We start from the raw sequence: 27,027 nt of genomic DNA on the forward strand, positions 1-27,027 counted from the left end.
GTGATGTCATCAGGCTCAGCTCAGTTGCACAAACTCATGTAAAGCAGAAAATAGTGTCCTACATTATTTGATGTCACAATAGCAATGTCAGTGATGTCACTAGTCCAAACTAAGTGGCACAAGCTTATCTAAAGCAGAAAACAAATATTCTAAATTCATGATGTCATCATACTAGGTTCAGTGATGTCACTCGTCCCAGCATAATGGAACAACCTCATCTAAAGCAGAAGTGTCATACATTACATGATATTGCCACACCAAGTTCAGTGACATCACTAGTCCCAACTCAGTGGCACAAGCTTATCTAAAGCAGAAAACAAATATTCTAAATTCATGAGTCATCATACTAGGTTCAGTGATGTCACTAGCGCCAGCTTAATGGAACAACCTCATCTAAAGCAGAAGTGTCCTATATTACATGATATTTCCACACCAAGTTCGGTGACATCACTAGTCCCAACTCAGTGGCACAAGCTTATCTAAAGCAGAAAGCAAATATTCTAAATTCATGATGTCATCATACTAGGTTCAGTGATGTCACTCGACTCAGCTTAGTGGCACAACCTCATCTAAAGCACAAAACAAGTATCCTACATTATGATGTCACCCCACCAGCTTCAGTGATGTCACTAATCTCAGCTCATTCTACGCTTAGGTTAATATTAGTGAGTTTCCACTACACAAAGGCTCAATAAGCAGATAATAATTGAAAACAGAAAAGTGACTTGAATTAAGTGAAGTCACACCACCATATTGCATGATGTAGCTAGCACCAGTTTAGTGGTACACCCTCATCTAAAGCAGAAAACAAGTACCCTAAATTAACTGATGTCTCCAGTGCGCAGATTCAGTGATGCCACCGGTCGTAGATCTTTGGGACTCCCAGGCCAGTTTCATTGCCTTTCCACTTCACAAAGGGTCAATTGATAAACTCATTGAGGGTATACCAATTGACCCGTGCATAGTGGAAAGGCACTGAGATTAGCCTGGGTGTGTCACTGAGATGGAACCAGTGACATCATTGAATTTAGAAAAAAAAAATCTCCAGCGAGAAACTCCATTTCAGAAAAAAGTCCAATATGTTATTGATAGCATACTTAAAAATCCAGCATCAAAAATGGAAAGACATGATGACAAATGGGATGGCATGAGTAAGACCTGAATGGTCGAAACGTGTTGGTTTCAGACCACCAGGGACCCCATTTGTCATCATGTCTTTCCATTTTTGATGCTGGATTTTTAAGTATGTTATCAATAAAATATTGGATTTTTTCTGAAATGGAGTTTCACGCTGGAGATTTTTTTTTCCTTCATTTGCTACAGACAACGCCCTTAATCAAGGTGGCTCCATGTGTGGACCAACAGAGGATTATTCAGAGTCTGGTGAGCTGACTTTGTTCCCCCCTTTCCCTCCTCCACATGCATATCATTGAATTTAGGACACTTTGTATTAGCTGTAGATGAGGGTCTGTGATTGAGCTGGTCTAGTGACATCACAACACCAGATTCAGTGATGTCATCGGTCCCAGCTCAGAAACACGCGCAGGCTGTCAGTGCCTTTCCATTAAGTGTTAATTCACAGACCCTTGTTGAAAGCATAAAACAAGCATCCCAAATTAAGCAATGTCACCATAACAAGATCATTGAAGTCACTAGTCCCAGCTCAGTGCCAAACACAGACCAATCTCGGTGACATTCCATTTTGAATCATTGGTAGACCCTCATCTATAAGAGAAAACAAGTGTCCTACTTTTAGCGATGGCTCCACAATAGGTGCAATGATGTCACCAGACTAGGTGCCGTGATATCACCAGACTAGGTGTAATAATGTCACCAGACTAGGTGCAGTGATGTCACCAGACTAGGTGCGGTGATGTCACCAGACAAGGTGTAAGTTTTCATCAGACTAGGTGTACAATGTCACCAGACTAGGTATAGATGTCACTGGACTAGGTGCAGTGATGTCACCAGACTAGGTATAAGATGTCACCAGACTAGGTGTAAGATGTCACCAGACTAGGTGTAAGATGTCACCAGACTAGGTGTAAGATATCACCCTAGGTGCAGTGATGTCACCAGACTAGGTATAAGATGTCACCAGACTAGGTATAAGATGTCACCAGACTAGGTGTAAGATGTCACCAGACTAAGTGTAAGATATCACCCTAGGTGCATTGATGTCACCAGACTAGGTGCATTGATGTCACCAGACTAGGTGCAGTGATGTCACCAGACTGGGTGTAAGATGTCATCAGACTAGGAGTAAAATATCACCAGACAAGGTGCCGTGATGTCACAAGACTAGGTGCATTGATGTCACCGGATTAGGTGTAAGATGTCATTAGACTAGGTGTAAGATGTCACCAGACTAGGTGTAAGATGTCACCAGACTAGGTGCAGTGATGATACTGGACTAGGTGTAAGATGTCACCAGACTAGGTGTAAGATGTCACCAGACTAGGAGTAAAATATCACCAGACAAGGTGCCGTGATGTCACAAGACTAGGTGCATTGATGTCACCGGATTAGGTGTAAGATGTCATTAGACTAGGTGTAAGATGTCACCAGACTAGGTGTAAGATGTCACCAGACTAGGTGCAGTGATGATACTGGACTAGGTGTAAGATGTCACCAGACTAGGTGTAAGATGTCACCAGACTAGGTGTAAGATATCACCCTAGGTGCAGTGATGTCACCAGACTAGGTATAAGATGTCACCAGACTAGGTATAAGATGTCACCAGACTAGGTGTAAGATGTCACCAGACTAAGTGTAAGATATCACCCTAGGTGCATTGATGTCACCAGACTAGGTGCATTGATGTCACCAGACTAGGTGCAGTGATGTCACCAGACTGGGTGTAAGATGTCATCAGACTAGGAGTAAAATATCACCAGACAAGGTGCCGTGATGTCACAAGACTAGGTGCATTGATGTCACCGGATTAGGTGTAAGATGTCATTAGACTAGGTGTAAGATGTCACCAGACTAGGTGTAAGATGTCACCAGACTAGGTGCAGTGATGATACTGGACTAGGTGTAAGATGTCACCAGACTAGATGCAGTGATGTCAACAGTTTTAGATCAGTGCTGCTCCCAGACCAGTCTCGATCTACCTTCTAGAGCAAATTAGAAAATAAGAATACGTCTGATTGGTTACTATGGCATGCACAGGTTGTCCCAATTTCTGTAGATTGTTTAATTTTGATTTTTCTACGTTATGAAAGAGAAAAAAAAGAAACAAAAATCTCATTCTTAATTGGAACCCTGGCAATGTCTGTCTTCTCTGTTCTGCAGAAATGTTGAAGGAACTGAACCAGCAGCGCATATCGAAAGAGTTTACAGACCTGAAAATTATTGTTGAAGGAAAAGAGTTTGAAGTCCATCAAAATATTCTATCTTCCTGCAGCTTGTATTTCAAGGACCTGATTAAAAGGTTTGCCTCCCTTCCAGCTGTGATCTGGTCTGTTCTTTTGTAGGGCGCATATGTGTGGCTTTATTTTTTATTTTACTTTTTATTTCTATTTTTTTCTTCTTTTTTTTTCCTTCCCCTTTCTTGCAGGTCTGTGAAGAATGAATCTCCTTGTCACAGAGCCAGTAGCCATTCTTTCCAGTTTTCTTGAATGTACTTTACAAATTGAAACCATTGAATCCTTTTGCCTCAGACTCCTGCAGAGTAATTATTTGTGGCGCCCAACTTTAGCACCTACCACCCGCAAAAAAAAAGGCTTTTTTGTTCCCTCCCCATTCTTGTGTCAGATAAAACCCCTGCCTGACTCTTTAGAGGTTAAACACAAGGCCCCGGTATTATCATAATTGGAAAGTAGATCTGACTTTATTAGTATTGTGCCAATATAAGTAAACGAGAAAAAATAAACAAAAATGGCTTAAAAAAAAAATCACAATAAATTGCATTAAAAGTCCATGTTAATTGATGGCTTCAGCAGTGTTTCGTAGGTCCCCAGCTAATTTCCACTGCAGCCAATTTGTAGAATAAATCCGCTGTCATTACTCTAACGCTGGGCTTTGTGCAGCCGCCACACTTCAAATTAATTGTCTTTAGAAAGAAAAAAAAAATACAGATCAAAAATCAATTGCATGTTCCCTTAATTAAATATATCCATCTACGCAAAGCTATGACTGTCAGTTAGGTCACAGGAGGTAGACAGCTTCTGTCATCTGCCATGGTTTTTTATTCCTTTGGCACCCAATGCAGTCTTTTCTCTTTCATTACCAAGATAATTATTATTAATAATAATAATTATTATTTTAAACAATATTTTTTGTCATTGTCAACTTATTATTATTATATATTATTTTAAAAAAGCATTCTCATTTTTTTCTCATTACCAATATATATATATAATATTATTATTTTATATTATTATTATAAACAAGTTCTCTTTTCTTCTCACAACAAAGATATTATTATTATTATTTTAAACAATATTTTTTTTCTCATTGCCAGTATATTTATTATTATTATTATTATTATTATTATATGTTATTATTTTAAACAGCAAATTATCTTTAAACAACAAATTATCTTTTTTCTCATTACCAATATATTTATTATTATTATTATTATTATTATTATTATTATTATTATTATATATTATTATTTTAAACAGCAAATTATCTTTTTTCCCATTACCAATATATTTATTTTTATTATTATATATTATTATTATTATTTTAAACAACAAATTCTCTTTTTTCTCATTACCAAATTACTTATTATTATATATTATTATTTTAAACATCAATCTTTTATTTTTCTCATTACCAATATATTATTACATATATATATATATATATATATATATAAAATACAGAATAAATAAAATAATAAAAAAAAATGAAAACGTATATCTAGATGGAATTTTTATTATGTTAACTAAATTAGAAAAATCCCATCTAGATATATGTTTGTTTTTTTTATTTTATATTATTTTTTAATATACTAAATTAAAATAAAAATCAACTTTTATAGTGTAGGCTAGACTTAGCGGAATAGAACCAAAAAATGTCATAAATAATAATGAAAAAATAGTAATAATAGATTTAACACCTATTTTTCTCGTAAACCTTGACAAATTAATCCTGGTGCATTCTTTGCTTTGCAGCATGGCCCTGAGCTGAGTGGCAGAGCAGGAGGGTGGTAGCCGCATGCTGCGAAGACTTCATGCTCTCATTGCTTGCTATGAGAAATCCTGAATTTCTATAAACTAACACTGTAGAAGTGATGTTTTCCTTTCAGGACATTGATGCATCTGTTTCCCTATTTTGGATATTTTTATTTTTATTTTTTTTTGTTATCTGATGACCGATGTAGAGAGACGTGTGTATAAATCTTGATTCCGCTGACTGTATTATTTTAACTCTATGTTGCCCGTACTCGCGGTAGGCTTCGGATGGGGTGAACCTTGTGTACCGTTTTTTGTGTGTCTGTGGATTTGTTGTTTTTATGTGCTTGGATGCTTCCCCCCCCACCAGTATCTTTTGCCCTTTTTTGCAGCTTAATATTCACAGCAGCGTCTGATGGCTGTTATCACTTAAAAAGTACAGCGGCTACTTATTCCATAGATAATACCAATGGCTGGAGCTCTCTAGCCTTTTTCTGTAAAAAATATATATATATAAAATGCATAAAAAAATCTCCCCGCTCCTCTCTCTGTTTATACTTTTGAAATTCAATTTATTTTATCACTTAGTGGATGAAATTCATCGGTTATTTTCCTCTTCCCAGTGGTGCAGGGTGGACAAAATGTATATTGTTGCCTTTATCTAGCCAGTCCGCAAAGTAGTTGGAAGTTTTATGAGAGTGGGCCTAACTTAACTTTTTTTTTAACTTTTTTTTTTTTTTTGCCTTTTCCTCTTATACACGTCAATTAAAAAAAGAGAGACTTAAATTAATACCACATTCATAAAAAGATATGTTTTCTGCCCATATTTTGTTTTGTTTTTTCTAAAAGGTCAGTGTTGACTTGTCAATAGGGGCAAAATAGATTTTTTATTATTTTCTGTTGATGAATTTTAGAATTTAATTTGATATCTTTTGGGTTTTAAAAACTCTTTTTTTTAAACAAATTAATTTTAAATCAATACTTTGGCATATATATATATATTTACTTATATATAAATATAGATGTGTACATATATATATTATATTATATTTTTAAATATATAAAAAAGTATAAGTTACACATGTATATATATGTATGAAAATGGTGTAAAAACTTAATTTTAAAATGTCCCTGTTTACTTTACTGCAGTGATTACATGCTATACATCTTCGTGACCACTGCCTCCAGTCACTTGCTTCAGTAGTCATTGGGCATTGACTGGCTGCAGTGGTCATATAGTACAAAAAATCACTGCAACAAGATAACTAACCTACAGTAATACTAATACCGTTTTAGCAGTGGCAGTGGAGCTGCACAGGAGATCTCATGTAAGTATTGGGTATTTTTAAAATTTTTGGTATTTCTCAGCGGTCCATCCATAGACACTAGTGATCAGCGAGCGTGCTCGGATAAAGTGTTAGCTCAGCATGCTCGGGTGCTAACCGAGCCTCTTCGGCGTGCTCGAATACTATGTTCGAGTCCTCGCGGTTGCATGTCTCGCAGATGTTCAACAGCCCCAACAGATGAAGGGATTACCTGTTTCTTAGACAATTCATGCAAGGGTTGCGGCTGTCGAACATCCACGAGGACTTGACCATACAGTCATATGTTAAAGTTTGGGCACCCCTATTAATGTTAACCTTTTTTCTTTATAACAATTTTGTTTTTTGCAACAGCTATTTCAGTTTCATATATCTAATAACTGATGGACTCAGTTATATTTCTGGATTCAAATGAGGTTTATTGTACTAACAGAAAATGTGCAATCTGCATTTAATCAAAATTTGACCGGTGCAAAAGTATGGGCACCCTTATCATTTTCTTGATTTGAACACTCCTAACTACTTTTTACTGACTTCCTGAAGCACTAAATTGGTTTTGTAACCTCACTGAGCTTTGAACTTCATAGCCAGGTGTATCAAATCATGAGAAAAGGTATTTAAGGTGGCCACTTGCAAGTACTTCTCCTATTTGATTCTCCTATGAAGAGTGGCATCATGGACTCCTCAAAACAACTCTCAAATTATCTGAAAACAAAGAATATTCAACATAGCTTTTCAGGGGAAGGATACAAAAAGTTGTCTCAGAGATTTAACCTGTCAGTTTCCACTGTGAGGAACATAGTAAGAAAATGGAAGAACACAGGTACAGTTCTTGTTAAGCCCAGAAGTGGCAGGCCAAGAAAAATATCAGAAAGGCAGAGAAGAAGAATGGTGAGAACAGTCAAGGACAATCCACAGACCACCTCCAAAGACCTGCAGCATCATCTTGCTGCAGATGGTGTCACTGTGCATCGGTCAACAATACAGCGCACTTTGCACAAGGAGAAGCTGTATGGGAGAGTGATGCGAAAGAAGCCGTTTCTGCAAGCACGCCACAAACAGTCGCCTGAGGTATGCAAAAGCACATTTGGACAAGCCAGTTACATTTTGGAAGAAGGTCCTGTGGACTGATGAAACAAAGATTGAGTTGTTTGGTCATACAAAAAGGCGTTATGCATGGAGGCTAAAAAACACAGCATTCCAAGAAAAACACTTGCTACCCACAGTAAAATTTGGTGGAGGTTCCATCATGCTTTGGGGCTGTGTGGCCAATGCCGGCACCGGGAATCTTGTTAAAGTTGAGGGTCACATGGATTCAACTCAGTATCAGCAGATTCTTGACAATAATGTGCAAGAATCAGTGACGAAGTTGAAGTTACGCAGGGGATGGATATTTCAGCAAGACAATGATCCAAAACACCGCTCCAAATCTACTCGGGCATTCATGCAGAGGAACAATTACAATGTTCTGGAATGGCCATCCCAGTCCCCAGACCTGAATATCATTGAACATCTGTGGGATGATTTGAAGCGGGCTGTCCATGCTTGACGACCATCAAACTTAACTGAACTGGAATTGTTTTGTAAACAGGAATGGTCACAAATACCTTCATCCAGGATCCAGGAACTCATTAATAGCTACAGGAAGCGACTAGAGGCTGTTATTTTTGCAAAAGGAGGATCTACGAAATATTAATGTCACTTTTATGTTGAGGTGCCCATACTTTTGAACCAGTCAAATTTTGATTAAATGCAGATTGCACATTTTCGGATAGTACAATAAACCTCATTTGAATCCAGAAATATAACTGAGTCTATCAGCTATTAGATATATGAAACTGAAATAGCTGTTGCAAAAAACAAAATTGTTATAAAAGAAAAAAGGTTAACATTAATAGGGGTGCCCAAACTTTAACATATGACTGTATTTTTCGAGTACGCCGAAGACACTCGGTTTGCTCCCGGGCATGGAGGGATAACACCTTATCTTAGTACATTCGCTCATCATTATTGGACACCACTGAGCTGAATGGATTCCTGATATGTCGTGTGAGACCGGGGAAATTTATATGGGGAAATTGATCCTGTTTAAATTTCTTCTAAAGCTACGCATTTTGCCTTTGTAAAAAGTACTGAGACTAATTTGTGTTAAGTCCATAGAAACGATCAATGTCTTCAAAAGTGATTATGAATTCCCCAGAAAAGTAAAGGGAGTTTTCGGCTTAAAACAAATACAATTCCACAACTATTATTTTTTTTTTTTTGGGGATGTTTTATTTACCATGTTCACTATACGGTAAAACTGACTGTACAATATGATTCTCCGGGTCAGTGCGATTATGGGATACCAAATATATATAAGGTATAGTGGTGAAAAAAAAATCATAAATTTGTAAAAGAAAAAAACATTTCACTTGTGTCTCCGTTTTCCGAGACCCGAAACGTTTTCAGTTTTTAGTTGATGGGGCTTGTTGATGGCTTATATTTTGTGCCCTGAGCTGACATTTTTATCGATACCATTTTGAGGGTAGATACAATGTTTTGATGACCTATTATTTCATGTTATTACAGTGTTGTGAGCAGCCAAAAAAACCATAATTATGGCGTTTAGATTTTTTTTTTTGCTCATTGCTCCGTTTAACGATCAGGTTAGTTAATTTTATATTTTGATAGTTCATACTTTTATGGATGTAACAATACCACATATGCCTATTTTTTTTGTATTTGTTTTCTTTTTTCTTTACACTTTATCCATTAGTCCCCTTAGGGGACTTGAACCTATGATCATCCAGTCGCTTGTGCTATGTACAGCAATACCGAGGTACTGCTAAATACAGCAAAAGTCAGTCTCCTATGAACACCAGCCAGAATCTGGCATTAACAGGAGAACTGTCATGACAAGCACGAGGATCATCAGCAGACCACTGGCCGTCATGACAATCCATCGGCGTCCCGCGTCACTGGACCAGAGAGGGGCGCACAGAATGATGTGACCCCTTCCGGCGCACTGGAAAATGCTGCTGTCAGAGATTGACAGTGACATTCAACAGGTTCACAGCCGCAGGTGGAGCTCCACTGTTAGAGGTAAATGATGGCTGAATATCACAATATCATCTGCCGTTCCTGATCCCACAACAAAGTAAGGGAGCCGGCATATGGCGTAACTGTCTGTAAGGGGTTAAAAAGAAAATGACCCAGCTAGGTGCAGTGCTCTGTCAAACCTATGAGTAAAGCAACAGGACAGACAGCTATGTGAAGAGGTTACACAGTCACTACATCAGGAAAATCATAGGAAATTGTAAATGGAAGCTGCTTTATTTTGATTTTTCATAAAGAAAGCAAATGAAAATTAAAAACAAGTGCAACGGTATCTATACATACACAGTATATGTTGTGTTTTCTTATATGTATACCTTAAATATACATATAAATATGTCAGGTTTAGATGTTTTTGTGCGAATTTAATGCATATGGATAACTTTGCGCTTTTTTTTTTACTATTCATTTGCTTTCTTTATGCAAAATCAAGCAACTTCCATTAACAATTTTCTATGATTTTACTGATGCAGTAGCTGTCTAACCTCTTCACATAGCTGGCTCTACTGCTGCTTTTCTCATTGATTTGACACAGCGCTGCACCTAGCTCTGAAACTTTCTTTTCAAGTTTTAAAGATACTGTAGCAGGAGTGAAGGGGGCTGAAGGTGGTGGTGTAGGCATATGGCAGACCAAATAAATAAGACGGAAGAAAAACCTTATATATTTATGGAAATACATTGTAATAATGTATTAATTGTTTCCTATCATGAACATCATTGCCTGGTAGTTCTTAAAAGATAATAACATCTAAAAGATTGTTCTATCAGAGTTGAGCGACTTTGGTCGGATCTGGTTTCGTGAAACCCGAATGAAACAAAATTTGTTTCGGATGAAACTGGTCCGACTAGGGCAAAAAAAGTCGGAGTTTCGTCCGAAATCCTACCCCAATGCAAGTCAATGGGGAATAAAAGTCGACATTCATCCACTCAATGCCGACTTTTATTTCCCATTGACTTACATTGGGGTCGGGTTTCGGACGAAACTCCGACTTTTTTTGCCCTAGTCGGACCAGTTTCATCCGACTCAGATTTTGTTTCAGTCGGGTTTCACGAAACCCGATCCGACCAAAGTCGCTCAGCTCTAGTTATTATCCATTCCTTAATGTATAAAGAACATTTTAATAAATTAGTATTATTACAATATGTCTATTTTAGATTCTTAATGAGAATAACTAAAGCAATGACATTAGATACCATCCTAAAATAATGAAAAAAATTAAAACACAGAATTTTATTTTATAATTTTTATAATAAGTTTATTTATAAAATAAGTAAAAACTACCTTATCTAAGAAACCTCCGTTAATGAAAAAAAAACAAAACAAAAAAAAAAAAGTCGGACGCTTATTTGCAAGATGACATATATTTGAGAAAAACAATGGATTTTTTTTGTGTCAAATTATATTTTACCTCTTTGTTTCTGTATCAAAAGGTATTAGAAAAAAAAAAATTTTGAGCGATGTGGTAAGCAGCAATGGAAAGTATGTTTAAAGCGTTTGTGAAGGTAAATTTTAGCATATTCAGTAAGCCGTCACATCTGTCTTCTTCGTAACTTCCCTCCTAAAAGAAAAAAAATTGGATGAAATCTTGAATTTGTGTTTTATTATTTCTATTGAATAACTCAAAGAAGGAGAGAGAGAGAGAGAGAAAGGCGTCTTTTGATTTATAATGAAATATTGATAGATGATGCTGGGAACTGTACAGACTAGTTGTTGTTTTATTATTTATTTATTTTAACGTGCCATTATTTATATATATATATATATATATATATATATATATATATATATATATATATATATATATATTGCATCTTCTGTCTCCAAATAATTTTTTTTTTTTTTTTTTTTTTTATAATTCTCTCTCTTGCCATTCTTTACAGTACTTTCAAGATTTATCCTTTCTTGATAAAAGGAAAGTTCCTTGAAGAAAGTAAAAAGGCAGAAAAAAGTTTTAAAGTAACTCCGTACTTTTGGGGCTTTGTGAAGACGACTAATCTTTGAAGGGATTGTTCAGGATTATGAAAAATATGACAACTTTCATTTAGAAACAGGGTCACACCTGCTCCTTGTTTCTGGTATTGCAGCTCAGCTCTATTGAAGGGAATGAGGTCGAGCTACAGTACCACACATGACCTTGTACACACGGGTGGCGCTATTTTTGGAGAAAAACAGCAATTTTTTGTTTTCGAACCAGGCTTCTTTTGGAAGAAACCTTTTATTTAATTTTTTTAGAGGGCATTTCATGTACCTACTGTATGGCAATATGGTATGTTCTTTTTACTTATTTTTTGCTATTTGCTTAAAATATTATTAATTTTCAGACAATGATTTCTAGAAAAACTATTTAAAACGTTTTTGCATGATCATAAATGCGTCAAGCTCCTCATGGGCGGTCATTATGCAAATTAGCAAAATATTACCACAATCCTGCCAATCTTATATAGAAATTTTTTTTATACAATATCTAATTTCTACGAATATGGCAGCCATTAAATTAAAGTCTATACTTGTTCCCATATATTTCTTGTGTCCTGCAGCCTTCTGCCATATTGCACGCTTTGGATTTTAACAGTTCTGAAGCACATTTTTCTTAGCACTCTGTCTTGTGCAGTTCATCAGTTATTCCTCCTGGAAATCGATATACCTGGCAATACAGTGTGTCTCTAAATAATAGTATGACTGAAATGGGCACTGTACTATTGACTCTCTATATGGCTACCCCCAATTATCAGATATTTCCAGGAAGAATAACAGAGGAACTGGATAATCCAAAATTCTAAGAAAATCATACACTACGGCACTGTGAAATACTTAAAGGGAATCTGTCACCCCATTTTTCAACTATCAGCTGCCAGTACCGCCATCAGGGGCTTACCTACAGCATTCTGTAATGCTGTAGATAAGCCCCCTATGTAACCTGAAAGAGAAGAAAAACTAGTTATATTATACTCACCTGGGGGGCGTCCGGTCTTGGTCCGATGGGTGTCGCTGTCTGGCGCCTCCCATCTTGTAGCGGTGACGTCCTCTTGTTTGCTTCCAGTCGCAGTTCTGGCGCAGGCGCACTGCTCTGCCCTGTTGAGGACAGAGTATAGTACTGCAGTGCGCAGGTGCCGGACCAGCTCAGAGAGGTCCGGTGCCTGCGAACTGCAGTACTTTACTCGCCTGTGCCAGAGCCGTGACGGGAAGCAAAGAAGAGGACGTCTCCGCTACAAGATGGGAGACGCCGGACAGCGACACCCATCAGACCAAGACCGGACCCCCCCCAGGTGAGTATAATATAACTAGTTTTTCTTCTCTTTCAGGTTACATTGGGGGCTTATCTACAGCATTACAGAATGCATTACAGAATGTTGTAGATAAGCCCCTGATGGCGGTGCCGGCAGCTGTTAGTCCAAAAATGGGGTGATAGATTCTAAAAATACAGTGAAACATACAAGCCAGCCTGTTGTACATGAGTATAAGACAAAAGAGCAGAACAGCCAGTAGCAAAACAACAACAGATAGTTCTTTTAATGCTAAATTTGCATGGCAAGAAAAGGGGAGAGGTCCGCAGGCATTTATTAAGGTCCGAGCCCCGACTGGCCGCGCAGTGGCGTAGCGTGGGTGGGGCGGGGGGTCTGTCCGCCCCAGGCGGCACGTGTGTGGGGGCGGCGCGGCAGGAGCACATGTATAATATGTATAGCACTGACCCCCTGTACGGCAGGTGAGACAGTGGCTCCAGGAGGACGCTGTGATAAGCCGCACCGTGGAGCAGCCGGTAACGTTGCTCCAGCACAGAGCTGCTGTGATCTACTAAGTGTCCTGTCTCTTTATCACAACGCGAGCGCTGCTTTATCGATTGCTCTGCCTTCGTTTACGCGCGCCTGCTTGGTTCAGCTCGATTGCTCAAGTCTGGATCTGTGTGTACAGCGTGGGACAGGGAATAACAAGAGAACCGATAGCTTCTTTTGCCGGTAAGTGGGTCCGGGGCTCCCTGGTTTACGGTATATTCCCAGCAAGTGATGTATTAGGGAGGTCTGCAGCCGTCAGTGGGAAGCTGAGATGCAGTTTGGGCTCTTGTTGTAGTAGCTGGGCCTGTGCCCGGTACTTACAGAGTCAGGGTGCCCGTATGCCCCAGGCTTGTGCCCTGTCTTGCTAGCAGTTTTGCCATGTACTTACATTGCACTGGCAGATGTGCATTCTGGGCAGCAGTGTGTGTGATATTAGGCGGGCTGGTGTGCTGGCTGAGTGGTCTTCAGTCTGGGGGCGGGTGGCATAATGTACGGGTTACACCCAGTGGGGCTTACTCTGCCTTTTCCTTTGGACCTTAGTAGATATGATGTTCACACCATTCCCTGTATATATTCATGTTGTGTGATTCCATCATTCTGCAAATGTACATTTTCGTGCTTGTGCCACTGCAGCGTCATCTCATGAAAATAAACGGTAAGTGCCCCGTGCGTGGCTCGGCGTTGCCCGTGAGGTGAATGATTTGTCTGTGTGGTACAGGCACAACACTGGGTCCACAATGCAGCTCCAACCACTGCGACCACTAGTTCCAAGGCTCGTAAGTGTTGGAGCTGAAGGTATACTGCTAAGTGAAGAAGACAACCTTGCTGCACAGACCTTGCACTGTCAGTGGGTGTAATGTGTCCAGAGACTGGTTAAAAAAATAAATTTTATTGAAACAACACGTTTCGGAGTTGATCTAACTCCTTTATCAGGTTACATTAAACACAATGTCAGCTCTGATACATTTAGAAATAAGTATTTATATAACATGTATTGATAAAGGGCAGAGGTGTCATCCTGTTTAAATGTACATGATGAAGGAGTTGGATCAGCTCCAAAAGGCATTGCTTCAATAAAACTTTTAATCCTTTTTCTGGACATCTCACATCCACTGGCAGTCGCCAGTCGATGCCAAAATGTTTTTTTTTCTTCACTTCAAGGTTAAATGCAGCATCATTATCAGAGAAATCTATGTCTCAGCTGCCCTGACATTCACACTGGTGATTTTGGGATTCTTACTCTTGAGATTAGTGGGGATCCTTAAAGTTAGACCCCCCCCCTGCAATCATATTATAATTTATCCTGTAGGGAAAAATGTGTTTCCTTCATGCACCTGCTAGTGTCCGCATATTGAGGCAAATAAGGTGTCATTGTTGACTTGTGATGGTTCAAACTTCACTATAAATTTCTGAATTCATTCAGTCATGAAGAATATTTTTAAGTACAACAAGTACATCACATGGATAAGACAGAATATTTCAGTGCTTCTGGTGACAATAAAAGGACGTTTGATACTCTGATTCTCTCAAGTCTTTATCGAAATGCTGCAGAACCAGTCTAAGGGATCTTCCACACATCCTCACAGTTCAGGTACCAGAAAAAACAGTACCAGAGATATCAGTGTGTGTGTGTAATACATGTGCCATCCGTGTGTTACATCAGTGTTACACGTACCAGTGCCTGGGAAACAGCGGTACTGTTTTCGCTGTTCCCTGGTGCCGGGTACTGACGACCGCTCTCATCAGTCTCCCCTGCTCTGCTGCCGATCAGCACTAGCAAGGGAGAATGTTGATAGTTGTTTTGAACTGATAATAGCGAGAGCAGGGGTGACTGACGGGACTACTCCTCCCATAATTCTACATCTACTACTGCTAATAACAGTGAGATCAAGTAGCAGCTGATGGTGTTAGGGGCTGGCGGAACACACCAAATAATAAAGATGGTATAAGGTGCGTTCGCAGCCCGGGGTCCACCATGCAGAGATGGAGAACTGCTGCTCAGTAATGGCGGAAACTATATGGTGTTGTACTAACTAGACACCGGCGGGTTAACCGGTGACCCGGTGTGTACAGAAGCGGGCTCTGTTACCTCACAGAGCCGCACTACCGGTAAACATAAATGCCCAAGCCTGTTCAAGCTCACAGAGCATGGCAATGAGGAGCGCTCTGCAAATGGTCACAGAACTCAGCCCCAAGGACATGGGCTAAGGCTGTGTGCACACGCTGCGGATTTTGCTGCGGTTCCGCAGCGGTTTTGGCCGCTGCGGACCCACAGCAGTTTCTGCTGCGGTGTACAGTACCATGATTCCCTATGGGAATCAAAAACCGCAGTGCAGACGGTGCGGAATTTTCCGCGTGGATTATCTGCGGTTTTCAATCCACAGAAAGAATTGACATGTCAATTCTTTCTGCGGATTCTGCTGCGGTTTGCCATCTCCTCCATTGAGGAGATGAAAAACTGCAGGGCAAAACCGCAGAGCAATCCGCAGGCAAAACCGCAGGTATTTTGACCTGCGGTTTCACCTGCGGATTTTATAAAATCCGCGCGGATGAATCCGCACCTAATCCGCAGCGTGTGCACACAGCCTTAGAGTCCCTCTAGACCTGCAAAGCGCGCAGCGCCTCAACTGCAAGGCCAGCAGTAGATACACTACAGATACAGCGTGCAAGTGTGCGCAGCACCGCTCTGGCGGACACCAGTAATCGCCCTGGGTTGGGCTAAGATAATAAAACAACTTTATCCAAGTTTCGAAAATAATTTGTACTTTGGTTTTTTTTCTGTCACATTATTAAAAATTATTATTAAAAAAGCCATTAGGTCTTCATCCAGCATCATCAAGCTAATACATACATATATATATATATAGAGAACTGCAAGAAGATGAAAGTCTAGAAATTTAGAAATAATAACAGCAGAGTTAGTAGCAGACTAAAAATTAGATCTTTGAGTGTAGTGTGGGCTCTTCGGATGCTTCCGGATTATCAATGACCAAAGGGGCGGCAAGTTTTTCGACTGCCCCGGGCGCCACAAACAGTTGCTACGCCACTGTGGCCGCGATATATTTATTTTACACAAAGACAAATAGTAACTGGAATGAAGACGGTGGCCTCACATGGCCCTTTTTTTCCATTATGAAATTTCTTCCCATGTGCACTCAGCACATATTGCTCTGAGCGTAGAATGAGGGATTTGGGAGTAAATCTAACTTTGCTTTATTCTTTAAAATTAAGTACTCAGTACGTCACAGAGTATAAAAAAGGCCCCGGGACATTAGAAATGTGTGGGAGCAAGTCTAGAATTTCATTTCATGACTGCCGTAAAATTGATAGAAATTATTTTTATTATTTTGTACCAAACTTTTTTTTGGTATATCATATTAGTAGCATTGTGATGATATTTAACTAATTTGCATAATGACCGCCCATGAGGAGCTTGCCTCATTTATGATCATGCCAAAACATTTTTAATTAGTTTTTCTGGAAACCACAGTCTGAAAATGAATAAAATGGTGAGCAAAAGACCAAAAAATTACCGTAAGCAAAAAGAACATACTGCCCTATGCTAAGTTGTATCAATTCTAAAATAAAATGTTAAATAAAAAGAACTGGGTGCAAGCAGCCGTCTTCTTAGGATAAATCTTGGGTTTGAAGGTAAGGATGTTTTGCCATCCATCATTTTTGGTAGGCCAGTAGACGACTACTTTGGTTAGTCAGAAACATGTAGATCCAGTATTGTAACCCACTGACTAAGGTAACTTTTTTTAGGCAACACTTATTTAGGCCGTGGTTTGACCAAAACACTTTTACTTTTCCTTTCCATGAATTTCGATAAATCTCTATTAAACTTTCTTAATGGTGATCCAACTAGTGCTTACTTTCCAATAATACGGACAATTAAGTCCTGTCCCATTAACTATCGGGGACAAAACTAATGGACTGTCCTATAAAAGGGGGTGTATAATGGGACCTAACCCATAAGGGTGCAGAGATAGTGGTTCATGAGAAGTGCGCAAATCCTCAAAACTACACTAGGTTTACATATAGGAATCACATATCTCAGAGGTACAGAAATAAAGAAAAACATCATCATGTTCCAGAGAACTGTGAGATTAAAGGGAATCTGTCAGCAGGTTTTGTGATTGATGATGTTGGGAGACTCTCTGATTACAGTGATGTCTCACATACTGTACTAGATTGTGTTGCTATTTCAATAAAATCAGTGTTTTATCAGCTGGACATTATCACTACAGGACTAGGTGTCTCGTGCCTCCTGGTCCACCCACGCCCCCACCACTGATTGGAAGCTGTCGATATACAGTGTACACAGAAAACTGCCAATCATTGGTGTGGGCAGGGTCATACACAGCTCAGCATTCGAGCTCTGATAGATCTGCAACAGATAAAACTATGATTGCATCAGAATGCAGACCAGCAAGAGACACATTGCTGGAATCAGGATCTAAACCCCTACTTGCACCTGCTCTTGGATTACATGGGAAATAATCTGCTTACAGATTCCCTTTAAAGAGGTTATCCACTTTTTTTTTTCTTACTTAACTGCATGTACTGTATTTGGTTCTGAAACAATATTTTTTGCAATTTTGTTTTGTAACTCTTTTAATCTGTCTTTTTCTGAGCTCCTCTCAGATGATTTATAAGAACAGACCACATCAAAGTTAAATTTTTACAGAATTAAAATTCCTGTAAATTGCGTACAGTGCAAACATTTTTATGAAACTCAAAAGAAAAAGATATTTTGAGCCCCAAATACACACATTTAATTAAAACAATAAATTAAAATGTCCCCAATTGTGGACAACTCCATCAAGACTAGATATATATATTTTTTAATGTAAAGTGATAGGCCCGCTTTAAGAAAACCCCAGTACCAGTACTTTAGGTATTAGTTATGCTTGTCCTGGGGCTTAGGACCTACAAGGTACACCTGTTGTGAAGGGGGATTCTTTGGATCAGTAGCAGACTTGGATTCCTATTTGAGAACAGTCGTCCCCTGAGACTTTAAGCTCCAGTTAAAGACGGGAAGAAGGTGGAATACCAGCCTCATATATATGCATGGCTCTCTCCATTAAAGGGTTGTCCATATTTTTCACGAAAGTCTGCAATCACTCTGTGTGACTGTAGACTTATGAATCCTCACACTGCGCACTGCACTTGCTGTCAGGATTCTTCGGTGCCGGTGGCGAGAGTGGTCAGTCATGTGAACACGAGTGTGCAATATACATACTTCCAGCCACATGCCGACTAGATATGTGCAGCATCACGTCTGGTTGGAATGTGGCTGTAAGTATGTATATTGCTTATCGCTGGTGGCACTGGCGAATCCTCACAGATTACCATGTGAGGATTCACAAGTCTGCAGTCACATAGAGTTAACCCCTTTAATGTCTATAGGTTTAAAAGAGCTGAGCAAGCATGCTCCTGTGAATTTACCATAGAGGTCTATTGCTGAAGTACCTCTCTAAGGCTAGATTTCCATAGTCTACTTTAATGTAATTTTCTAAACAACCCTACATGTAAATGTATCTGTATATGAGCCAGGAGAGAAGTCATTCCCTGTTCACGATGCTTTTACAAGAAAGTAGTAATTGACTTGATTACACTTACAGAAAATAGTTCTGAAAGACTCACAATTAGATGCGCTAATTGACTGTAACCCTTTTAATTCTGCAGTATTCCCTTCTCATGGGGCATTCTTTTCCCTGAAATATTCTTTTCCCGTAGTTGCTTGCTTACTTTACAGGATTTCGTACGAACTCTGCCCCCTTAAAAGCTCGATGCGTATCACAAAGTCAGAGTAATGCATTTATCCCTGACGATATAAAGCAGGGAGACGTTTCGGGTTACAACAAAATCAAATACGTGAAGGAGATTATGTCGCTTCCTGGATGAAGTGGTTAAAAAAATAAATAATATTGAGTTGTCGGAAAGTTATCTGAAGAGACAAGTAGCGCTGTGTATTCAGCATTCAATTGTCATATTGTCAAGAAGCTGGAGTGGCAGGGGCCTGGAAAGAAATCGGTCAGAACATAAATAACTGGGATCTTAATTTTTTTTTAAAAGTAATCTGTCAGCCTACAAATTATTTATATGCGCATATTACTCTTTCTAAGACAATTCCACAATACCTTTACATGGCCGGTCCATTCCGTCGTTACTGAGAAATCAGCTTTTGAATTGATAAGCAAAGGAGGCCGAAGAGCTATGGTAGATCTGAAGACTCTGCCATTCCAGGTCTACTCCCTACCTAGCTCCACCTTGGCCTGCTTGGCTGACAGACTCCATGCTCTGTGACTTCAAGCAAAGGTGTCATCTGTAAATCAGGAGGAGCCATCACTGGATGGGAGATAGAGCTGGAGTGACACAGGCTTCAGATCTACACTCTCATCAACTGAAACACTGATATCTCAGTAATGGAGGAATGGACCGGCCATGTAAAAGTATTGCTGGACTTGTCTTTGAAAGAGCGACATGGACATATAAATAACTAGGTGGAGGTGAAATCCTTCTGACAGATTCCCTTCAAATTACATACTATATTTAAAAGAAGCAAAGGCAGATTTATAGTAAAATTTAAGGTTACAAAGTATCCCCCCTTCCAAAAAGAAACAGCACTATAAGTACATAAGGTAATGCTAGAGTACGTAAAATTGGTTACTATCTGTCTTTTGGACAGTTGACTGACAATCATGATCACTTTCCAAAGATTTTCACCTGACTTTCATGACTTCCAAATAACAAGCAATGGTGGGTTCATCTTCAACATACCCAAATTGGGCTAGAAGGGAATGTGTCACAGTTGCTGGCTACTCGATGTGGTGCCAACACACAACATGTCTTGAACACGGTCTTTAGATACAAAGCTAGAGTAAAAAAATGGAAATTTGGAAAAAGAAAAGTGTAGCTATGACTATGGGATTAATCAGTCTTTATTTAGGTGGATTCAAGAGTCATGGAAGGATGGGTGGAAATTCTTTTGGAATTAGAAATGGTGGATAGGGGTGTACACAAAGCAACTGCTGTGTGAGTGGTGTTAACTTTAGGTTGTTCACTCATCATTTCAATGAAACAGGAAGAGAGGACCTATGAAAAGTACCTGAAACCAATCAGATGAAGTCTCTCGTCCTCTAAATTCCTCCAAGTCGGGGACCATACTTCCTCATTTACGGGGGGATTTTTTATTTCAAAGGTTAATGTCCTTTGACCTGGACACTGAATACAAGTATGAAGCCACTGAAGAGACCATCAAAGTTAGCACCAAGGACAGAAAACATGAGGTGCTGATAGTCTTTGGCCCTACCAACCTGTGAACATCTGTTCTTAGCATCATTTTGTTAAGCAGTAGTCACTTTTTTAGCTCTCTGTGCCACCACCTTTGGGTAAAATTTTCCTGATTTGCATTTTGTTGAAACACATAGTTCAGTGTCCCTGTGGTTTTTAGGTTTCATGATGATTTTACCCTACTACATGATTTGGCAAGTTGTGCTGTGCAATTCTGGAAAAGCCACAAATTACTCAGGTCACACCTTTGGCCAACAATCCTCATTTAGCAAGCATTCTGAAAAAAAGGAGAAACATATCAATGTCTATTTTTAGTCCATCAGCACAAGCATTTCCATTAGAATTGACAGCTCTGTACTTGTTAAGCAAGTTCCATCTGTTATAATCAAGTGTTGGCTGCCAACCATGTCATCTGGAGGGACATTGACCTGATTAGTCAGTTTACGGTAAAATATTATATTTCAGATGATATCTGTGTTGATAGGATCTGGGTCCTGACCTGAGCAGACCCCCATAGCTGGCTCGGAGGACCTAGAGCCTATATTTTTTGTATATTACTGGAAAACAAAGATAAAAGCATTGCAATGGATGCAAATGTTTCTACTAGAAGTTTCAAAGTGGGCTGGTGAAGTCCAGTAAATTGGGGTAGCAACCAGGGTATTTTACTGTGAATCCTGCCCAGATTGTCAACTAACAGCTCCTATGTCACATTTTCCAAGTGATTTGCTACCATTACCCATTATAAAGGTACCCTTTGATAAAGTTGCAATGAATCCGATTGAACCAGTACTAATCATGGAATGTTAGAGATGGAAGGGACCTCCAGGGTCATCGTGTCCAACCCCCTGCTCAATGCAGGATTCACCAAACCATCTCAGACAGATGTCTGTCCAACCTCTGCTTGAAGACTTGCATTGAAGGAGAACTCACCACCTGTCATCCGATGCAGAGTCCAGTATATTCTATGCCACACTTTATTTGTGGGCATATATTGAGGATGTTGGGCTCAAACTGGTTCCATTCCCATTGGTAATGATTCCCATCCTACGCTAACACAAACATATATTAGGGTACATTTTGTTGTATTGGCATTATTGTGTTTTCTGTATGGCACTATTTTGTGTGCACTTATGGTTTATAAACTCGGATAATTGGCACTGTAAAGCAAGCAACATTATTAAGGGGGCTGTCCAGTACTTTTATAATGATGGCCTATACTTAGGACAGGTCATCACAATCAGACTGAAGGAAGTGCGACCCTCGGCACTCGCACCATTCATCTGCACCCAGACTTGGCGGGTGGATGTGATTAGTTGTGAAGCTGCACAGCATAGCGCCATCAACTGTGTAGTACCCGCAGCTGCGTACTTCACATCTGCCCCTATTCGAATGAGCAGGGGGTTGGACCAGATGGCCCAGGAGGTCCATTCCAACTCTACGATTCTTGAGTTTAGAATAGTGGTGGATCCACAGTACCTTACTATCGCCCACCACTAATCTGATATTGATGACCTATCCTAAGGATAGGCCATCAATATAAAAGTTCAGGACAACATCTCTAAGGCATTTTGGAGCAGTATTATTCCCTCATTTAAAAAAGCCATATAGCCCCAATATTCCTTGGGTAGATGCTTAATGCCTATCTTTCCTATAATGGGAGAGTTGAAAAATATGGTATGCTCCTGCTTCAAACCGGTAGTGAATGGTGACATGTTAAAGCACAAAATGGGAACCCCATTCTTTTTCCATATGGGACCCCACTTCTCTTCTATATGCTGCCCCTTATCGTATGGAATGGGGAATGTCTCGTATTGTTATATACAATGTGTGTATGCTTTCTGTATGAATATTCATTGTCGACTGAATGAGGGCGCCCGACGTCTAATTTTTCTTGTTTTTATTTTTTTTTTTATTTGTAATTTTAAACCGTGTTATAGTAAACTGTTTTGGCTTTAGCTAGATGAATCATTCAGATGGCAAAAAAAAAACGCTTGATGTAGAAGACCCAAGACCTTTCCATTTCATCTTGTGAAAATGTAGCCAGGTAGAAATCCAGAATGCTAACGTCAGTTCTTCTAGGATGTTCAGGAAAACCTTCTCTATGGTCAGCCGTGTGCTTTGTTAATATCCATATTTTTTCCGAATAACATCTTGCTTCTTCCCCATCTTCTTTTTTTTTTTTTTTCTCTTCGTTACCAAACTCTCTTACAATTTGTTTACTCTTTCAGGCCTATGGGGTCGTGACAGTCACAATAGCTCCCAATGCACTAATTCACACTTCCAAATGCAGGCAATATTTTAATTTTAAATGATTTAGCGCTTTATGCAGGAAAACAGACTTGAAAACTCCTTAAGGATGGCTTCTGGCTTCGTGCGGGAGATCTGGATGACTCCCTCCCTCCTTCCCTCTCCCTTCTCCTTTGCTCTCTAACCATTTGTCTGTCTATCTTGTCTCGTATTCCGTTTTCAAAGCTGTGTCACCGAGGTCTTTTCTTTTAGTGCCTAAAGGGAACAATATATTTTTAGAACAAAAAAAAGAAAAACGCCTTTTTTGTACATATAACCTTGGGGAGAAAAAAAAAAAAAGATCAAAAAGTCTGATGAAAGACGGCGTTTTATTTTATATATCTTTACGGTATATCAAAGCCTGCTTAAAGATCACAGGTCAAAGCGAGTCGAATTGGAAAAGAAAAGCTAAAAGTATATCACTTTCTCTTCCTATCGTACAGCCCAGAGCTGCTAAAGCACCTCCATGCGCCAGCCGGGGCCTAGAATGTGTCCCCTCGTAATGCTTTGCTGTTAGTTTGATTGATTCGCTATCTTTTATTCTATCTTTATATTTCCCACAGCGGCACAGGCTTCTTTTATATATACTTTTTTTTCTACTTCTTTCAACTCTTGCTTGGTCAAACTTTAGGCTAGTAAAAATCCACATACCTCAAGGTAAGGCAACATCAAGAGAGTGAAAAAGGGAATTGAAGAATTTAATATACACCGATAATATAAATTAACTCTAAAATTCAACATAGGAAAAGATTGGAATAAATCCCATTTTTTTTTGATTATTAGTAGAGATGAGCGAACGCGAACTTAAAAGTTTGAGGTTTGTACCGGACAGTTAGTGTCCAGTGTTAAACATCGAACACAGACTTCTCCCGGTAGTCCATTGTAATGTTTGGAGTTCCGGGGCAAATGAGAAAGACTTTTTTTTTGTTAGCCAGACCCAAGTTCCGGTTCTCGTTGTTTTCAGTAGGGTTCTGGCTCAAGTTTGGGAACAGTTCTGCTACCTGAACCGAACTGTGGACTAACGTTCGGGTCTGGTACCAAAAATTGAACTTTCATGGGTCCACTCATCCCTAATTATTTGCTTTCCCACTACTAGGACAACCCCTTCTTGAACAAAATTTTTGGCCTAGATAACATCAAAAAATCTATACTCACCTCCTGTACTGGTGCCATGCTGTCAGCACTCGTGGTTTAGTAGCTGTTGTGTGGTGTTGTGACACGTTGTGCCCAAAGCCCGTTTAGCGTTGGCGCCACTGTCTCTGCCATCGTACTAATTGAACATGAAGAGGAAGTCCAGGATCAGCTGCAGCCCAAACTTTCTCTTCATGTTCAATCCGTACGAAGGCGGCGAAAGTGACGCCAGCGCTGATTGGGCGCCATGCACCACATGTCACAACACCGCACAAGAGCTCCGGGACCGCTAGTGCTGACCCCGCTGAAACGGCGCCAGCACAGGAGGTGAGTGTAGGATTTTTTATTTTATCAGGGCCAAACATTTAGTTCAAGGGGTGGTTGTCCTAGTAGACAACCCCTTTTGTGACGTGACATTATATGTTTTCAGTCCATATATAGATACAGAAAGATATTTTTGTGGCCAAGGTCATTAAACAAAATGACTTTGCAGGGATTGGTTGCTATTTAGTGTATAGATAAGTGTCCCAATCCTTCACAAGTGTCGAGGGTTAGGCTAATCTAAAGAAGAGCCATGGATGCTGGGAGATAAGCGGCAGTTCTCAGGCCTCCAGTCCAGAAGCCATGGATTACTGACATGGCCGATGGACCAGGAACTGTGAATCGCTTTGCAACAACTCTAATCATTATCTTAATTGCTCTCTTATAAACCGCACTCTTTGCCCCATAATAATATCGGCCTTGGTTTCTCAGATTAGGTCTCCTCCATTAGTTAGGCCTTGTTACTCATAGCAACCAATCAGAATTCACTTTTCATTTCATAAACTGCCCTGGAAGAATGAAAGCTTAGCACTGATTGGTTGCTACGGGCAACGAGACTGTTTTATTTTTCTACTAGTTGGCTTAGATATATGAGGCCTTTTTATTTTTTGTTTTTTTCTGCAAGTATTTTGATCAACGTTTATCTCATCACTTGGGTCAAGACAAAGTTGCCGCTGAATCAAAATGGTTGCAAAGGGATCGCTGCCTGATAATCTCATGGAATATCCTGTGGTTACTAGGCAGGATGTCCCTAGCAACCAGGCCCAAAATTGGATTGAGATCGCGTTGATGACATAGGCCGAGGAAAGAGGCCTGATAACCACCACAACATGATGCCCCTTATCTGACCCTGAGATAAATTAAAATATAAAACAAAAGTAAAAAAATGGGAAAAAAAAAAGTTTAGAAATAGTATGGAATAATACTGATAGCCTTAAATTTTATTTTAGACTGTGGATTTTTTTTTTTTTAGATTTTAATGAATTTATTTGCATGTCTTATTTCCAAGTCTTTCGTCAAACGTAATAAAAACTTAATTAATTTATAATCTTCAATTCCTTTAATTAGTGTTAGGACGCTAACGATGGGCTGTGTTATAGGCTGGAACTCCTAACGACCAATCAGCTAGCAGCTTTCAGAGGACTCGCTATGTGAATTGAACTTTTGATTCGTTGTCATTAATAAATTAAAAAAAAAAAAATTAAAGAAAGCAAAACCAATGGAGGGACGTAAAGGCCTTTAGCAACCACTCAATGCAAGCTCTTTGGGTGCCTTAAAGAACATAATTTTTCTCATTTTTTCCTGTTTATTTATAATGTAAAATCTCCCCCCAAAAAAAAATAATTGCACACAAAAAAATCAGAAATAGATATAATTTTTCTAGCCATTTCCTATGTAATTTTCTTAGGCCGGTTTCACATTTGCTCTTTATAGCGCGGCGACGGCCTGCGCACGGCCGCCGCTAAGCCCCGCCCCCTGCCGGCTCCCTGCCCGCCCCTTCCGGTCATCGCCGCCTACTAGCGCACATGGACGCTTGCGATCTGCGCACCCTATCTTTAGCATAGGGTGCGCAGATCGTGCGCTAGCCATGCGCTAGCAGGATTTTGCCGTGCGCTGCGCACTTTTGAAGGTGCGCCCGTGTGCGCCGAACACAGCATGTTGCATCTCGGCGCGCATGGCACACCTTCAAAAGTGCACAGCGCACGGCAAAATCCTGCTAGCGCACGATCTTTGCACCCTATGCTAAAGATAGGGTGCGCAGATCGAATGCGTCCATGTTCGCTAGTAGGCGGCGATGACCGGAAGGGGCGGGCAGGGGGCGGGGCTTAGCGGCGGCCGTGCGCAGGCCGTCGCTGCGCTATAAAGCGCAAATGTGAAACCGGCCTAAGGCTGTGTTCACACTACGTCTTCTTTCAGCACACTGTATTTTTCCGGCAAAAAACGCTTTTATATGGAAAAACAACTTCATGTTGATATTTGGCTCCTTTTAAACCAATTAGACTTTTAAAAAGATCAAGCGTATTGTCCATTTTCTGGTGCTCAATACTTACAGTACAAGTGAATGGGATGGCTAAAAAGACGCTTAGAAGGCACCCAGGCGGGTTTTCTTTTATTGTTTCCTCTGAAAACAACACCTGCTTAATGGAGTTCAAAATGTCTGGAAAAAAATACCCCTAAAAATGTTGTCATAAAAAAAATTCCAGAAATAAAAAAAAAACACTTAAGAAGCGACAAAACTAGGCCTGAAGAAAAAAAAAAAAAACACTTTCGGAGAAGAAAATTGCAGAGAAAAAGGGGCTATTCCTGCAATTTCTTCTGCTCGAAAAACGGACTTTTTCGAAGGGCGCAAAAAAAAAGCGCAATCTGAAAATACTCTTAGGCTTGGTTCCTTCTAAGAGTTTTTGGTGATTATTTTACGCTGCAAATTTCTGAAAAAATGCAATGAACTTATTTTACTTAATATTGCACCATCAAAAACTCACGAAAAAATCATGGTGTGGAGGTAGCCTAAAGCATCAATTCAGCAATATAGGCCATAGGGTATAGCTAGGCTGATTTTTACCCTAAACCTCTATCTAAATAACCTGTCCAGGGCAGTTAGATTAGTTGGCACCCAGAATGTGGTCCACTAACATCCTTGGCTATGCACATTATATTGGTAGCTGCGAGGAGTA

General features: G+C 39.7%; 1 protein-coding gene and 1 long non-coding RNA gene across 2 annotated transcripts in view; one reads left to right on the plus strand and one right to left on the minus strand.

Moving 5' to 3' along the window:
- Window positions 1–27,027, plus strand: part of KLHL29 (kelch like family member 29) — a 1,048,894-nt gene that overhangs the window by 766,528 nt on the left and 255,339 nt on the right. Inside the window, exon 7 of the mRNA XM_073568302.1 lies at window positions 3,298–3,436. Within this exon, the coding sequence (XP_073424403.1) occupies window positions 3,298–3,436 (139 nt within the window). The remainder of the gene's footprint in view (window positions 1–3,297; window positions 3,437–27,027) is intronic.
- Window positions 3,808–20,566, minus strand: LOC141083844 (uncharacterized). Its single transcript, XR_012230838.1, has 3 exons — window positions 20,430–20,566; window positions 10,954–11,103; window positions 3,808–4,057 (listed from the first exon to the last, which is right to left on the minus strand). It is a non-coding gene; the product is annotated as an uncharacterized lncRNA (long non-coding RNA).

The sequence above is a fragment of the Dendrobates tinctorius genome, unplaced genomic scaffold (assembly GCF_039654945.1).
Source record: "Dendrobates tinctorius isolate UK_male_01 unplaced genomic scaffold, ASM3965494v1 ptg000021l, whole genome shotgun sequence".
In the NCBI taxonomy this organism is placed as follows: domain Eukaryota; kingdom Metazoa; phylum Chordata; class Amphibia; order Anura; family Dendrobatidae; genus Dendrobates; species Dendrobates tinctorius.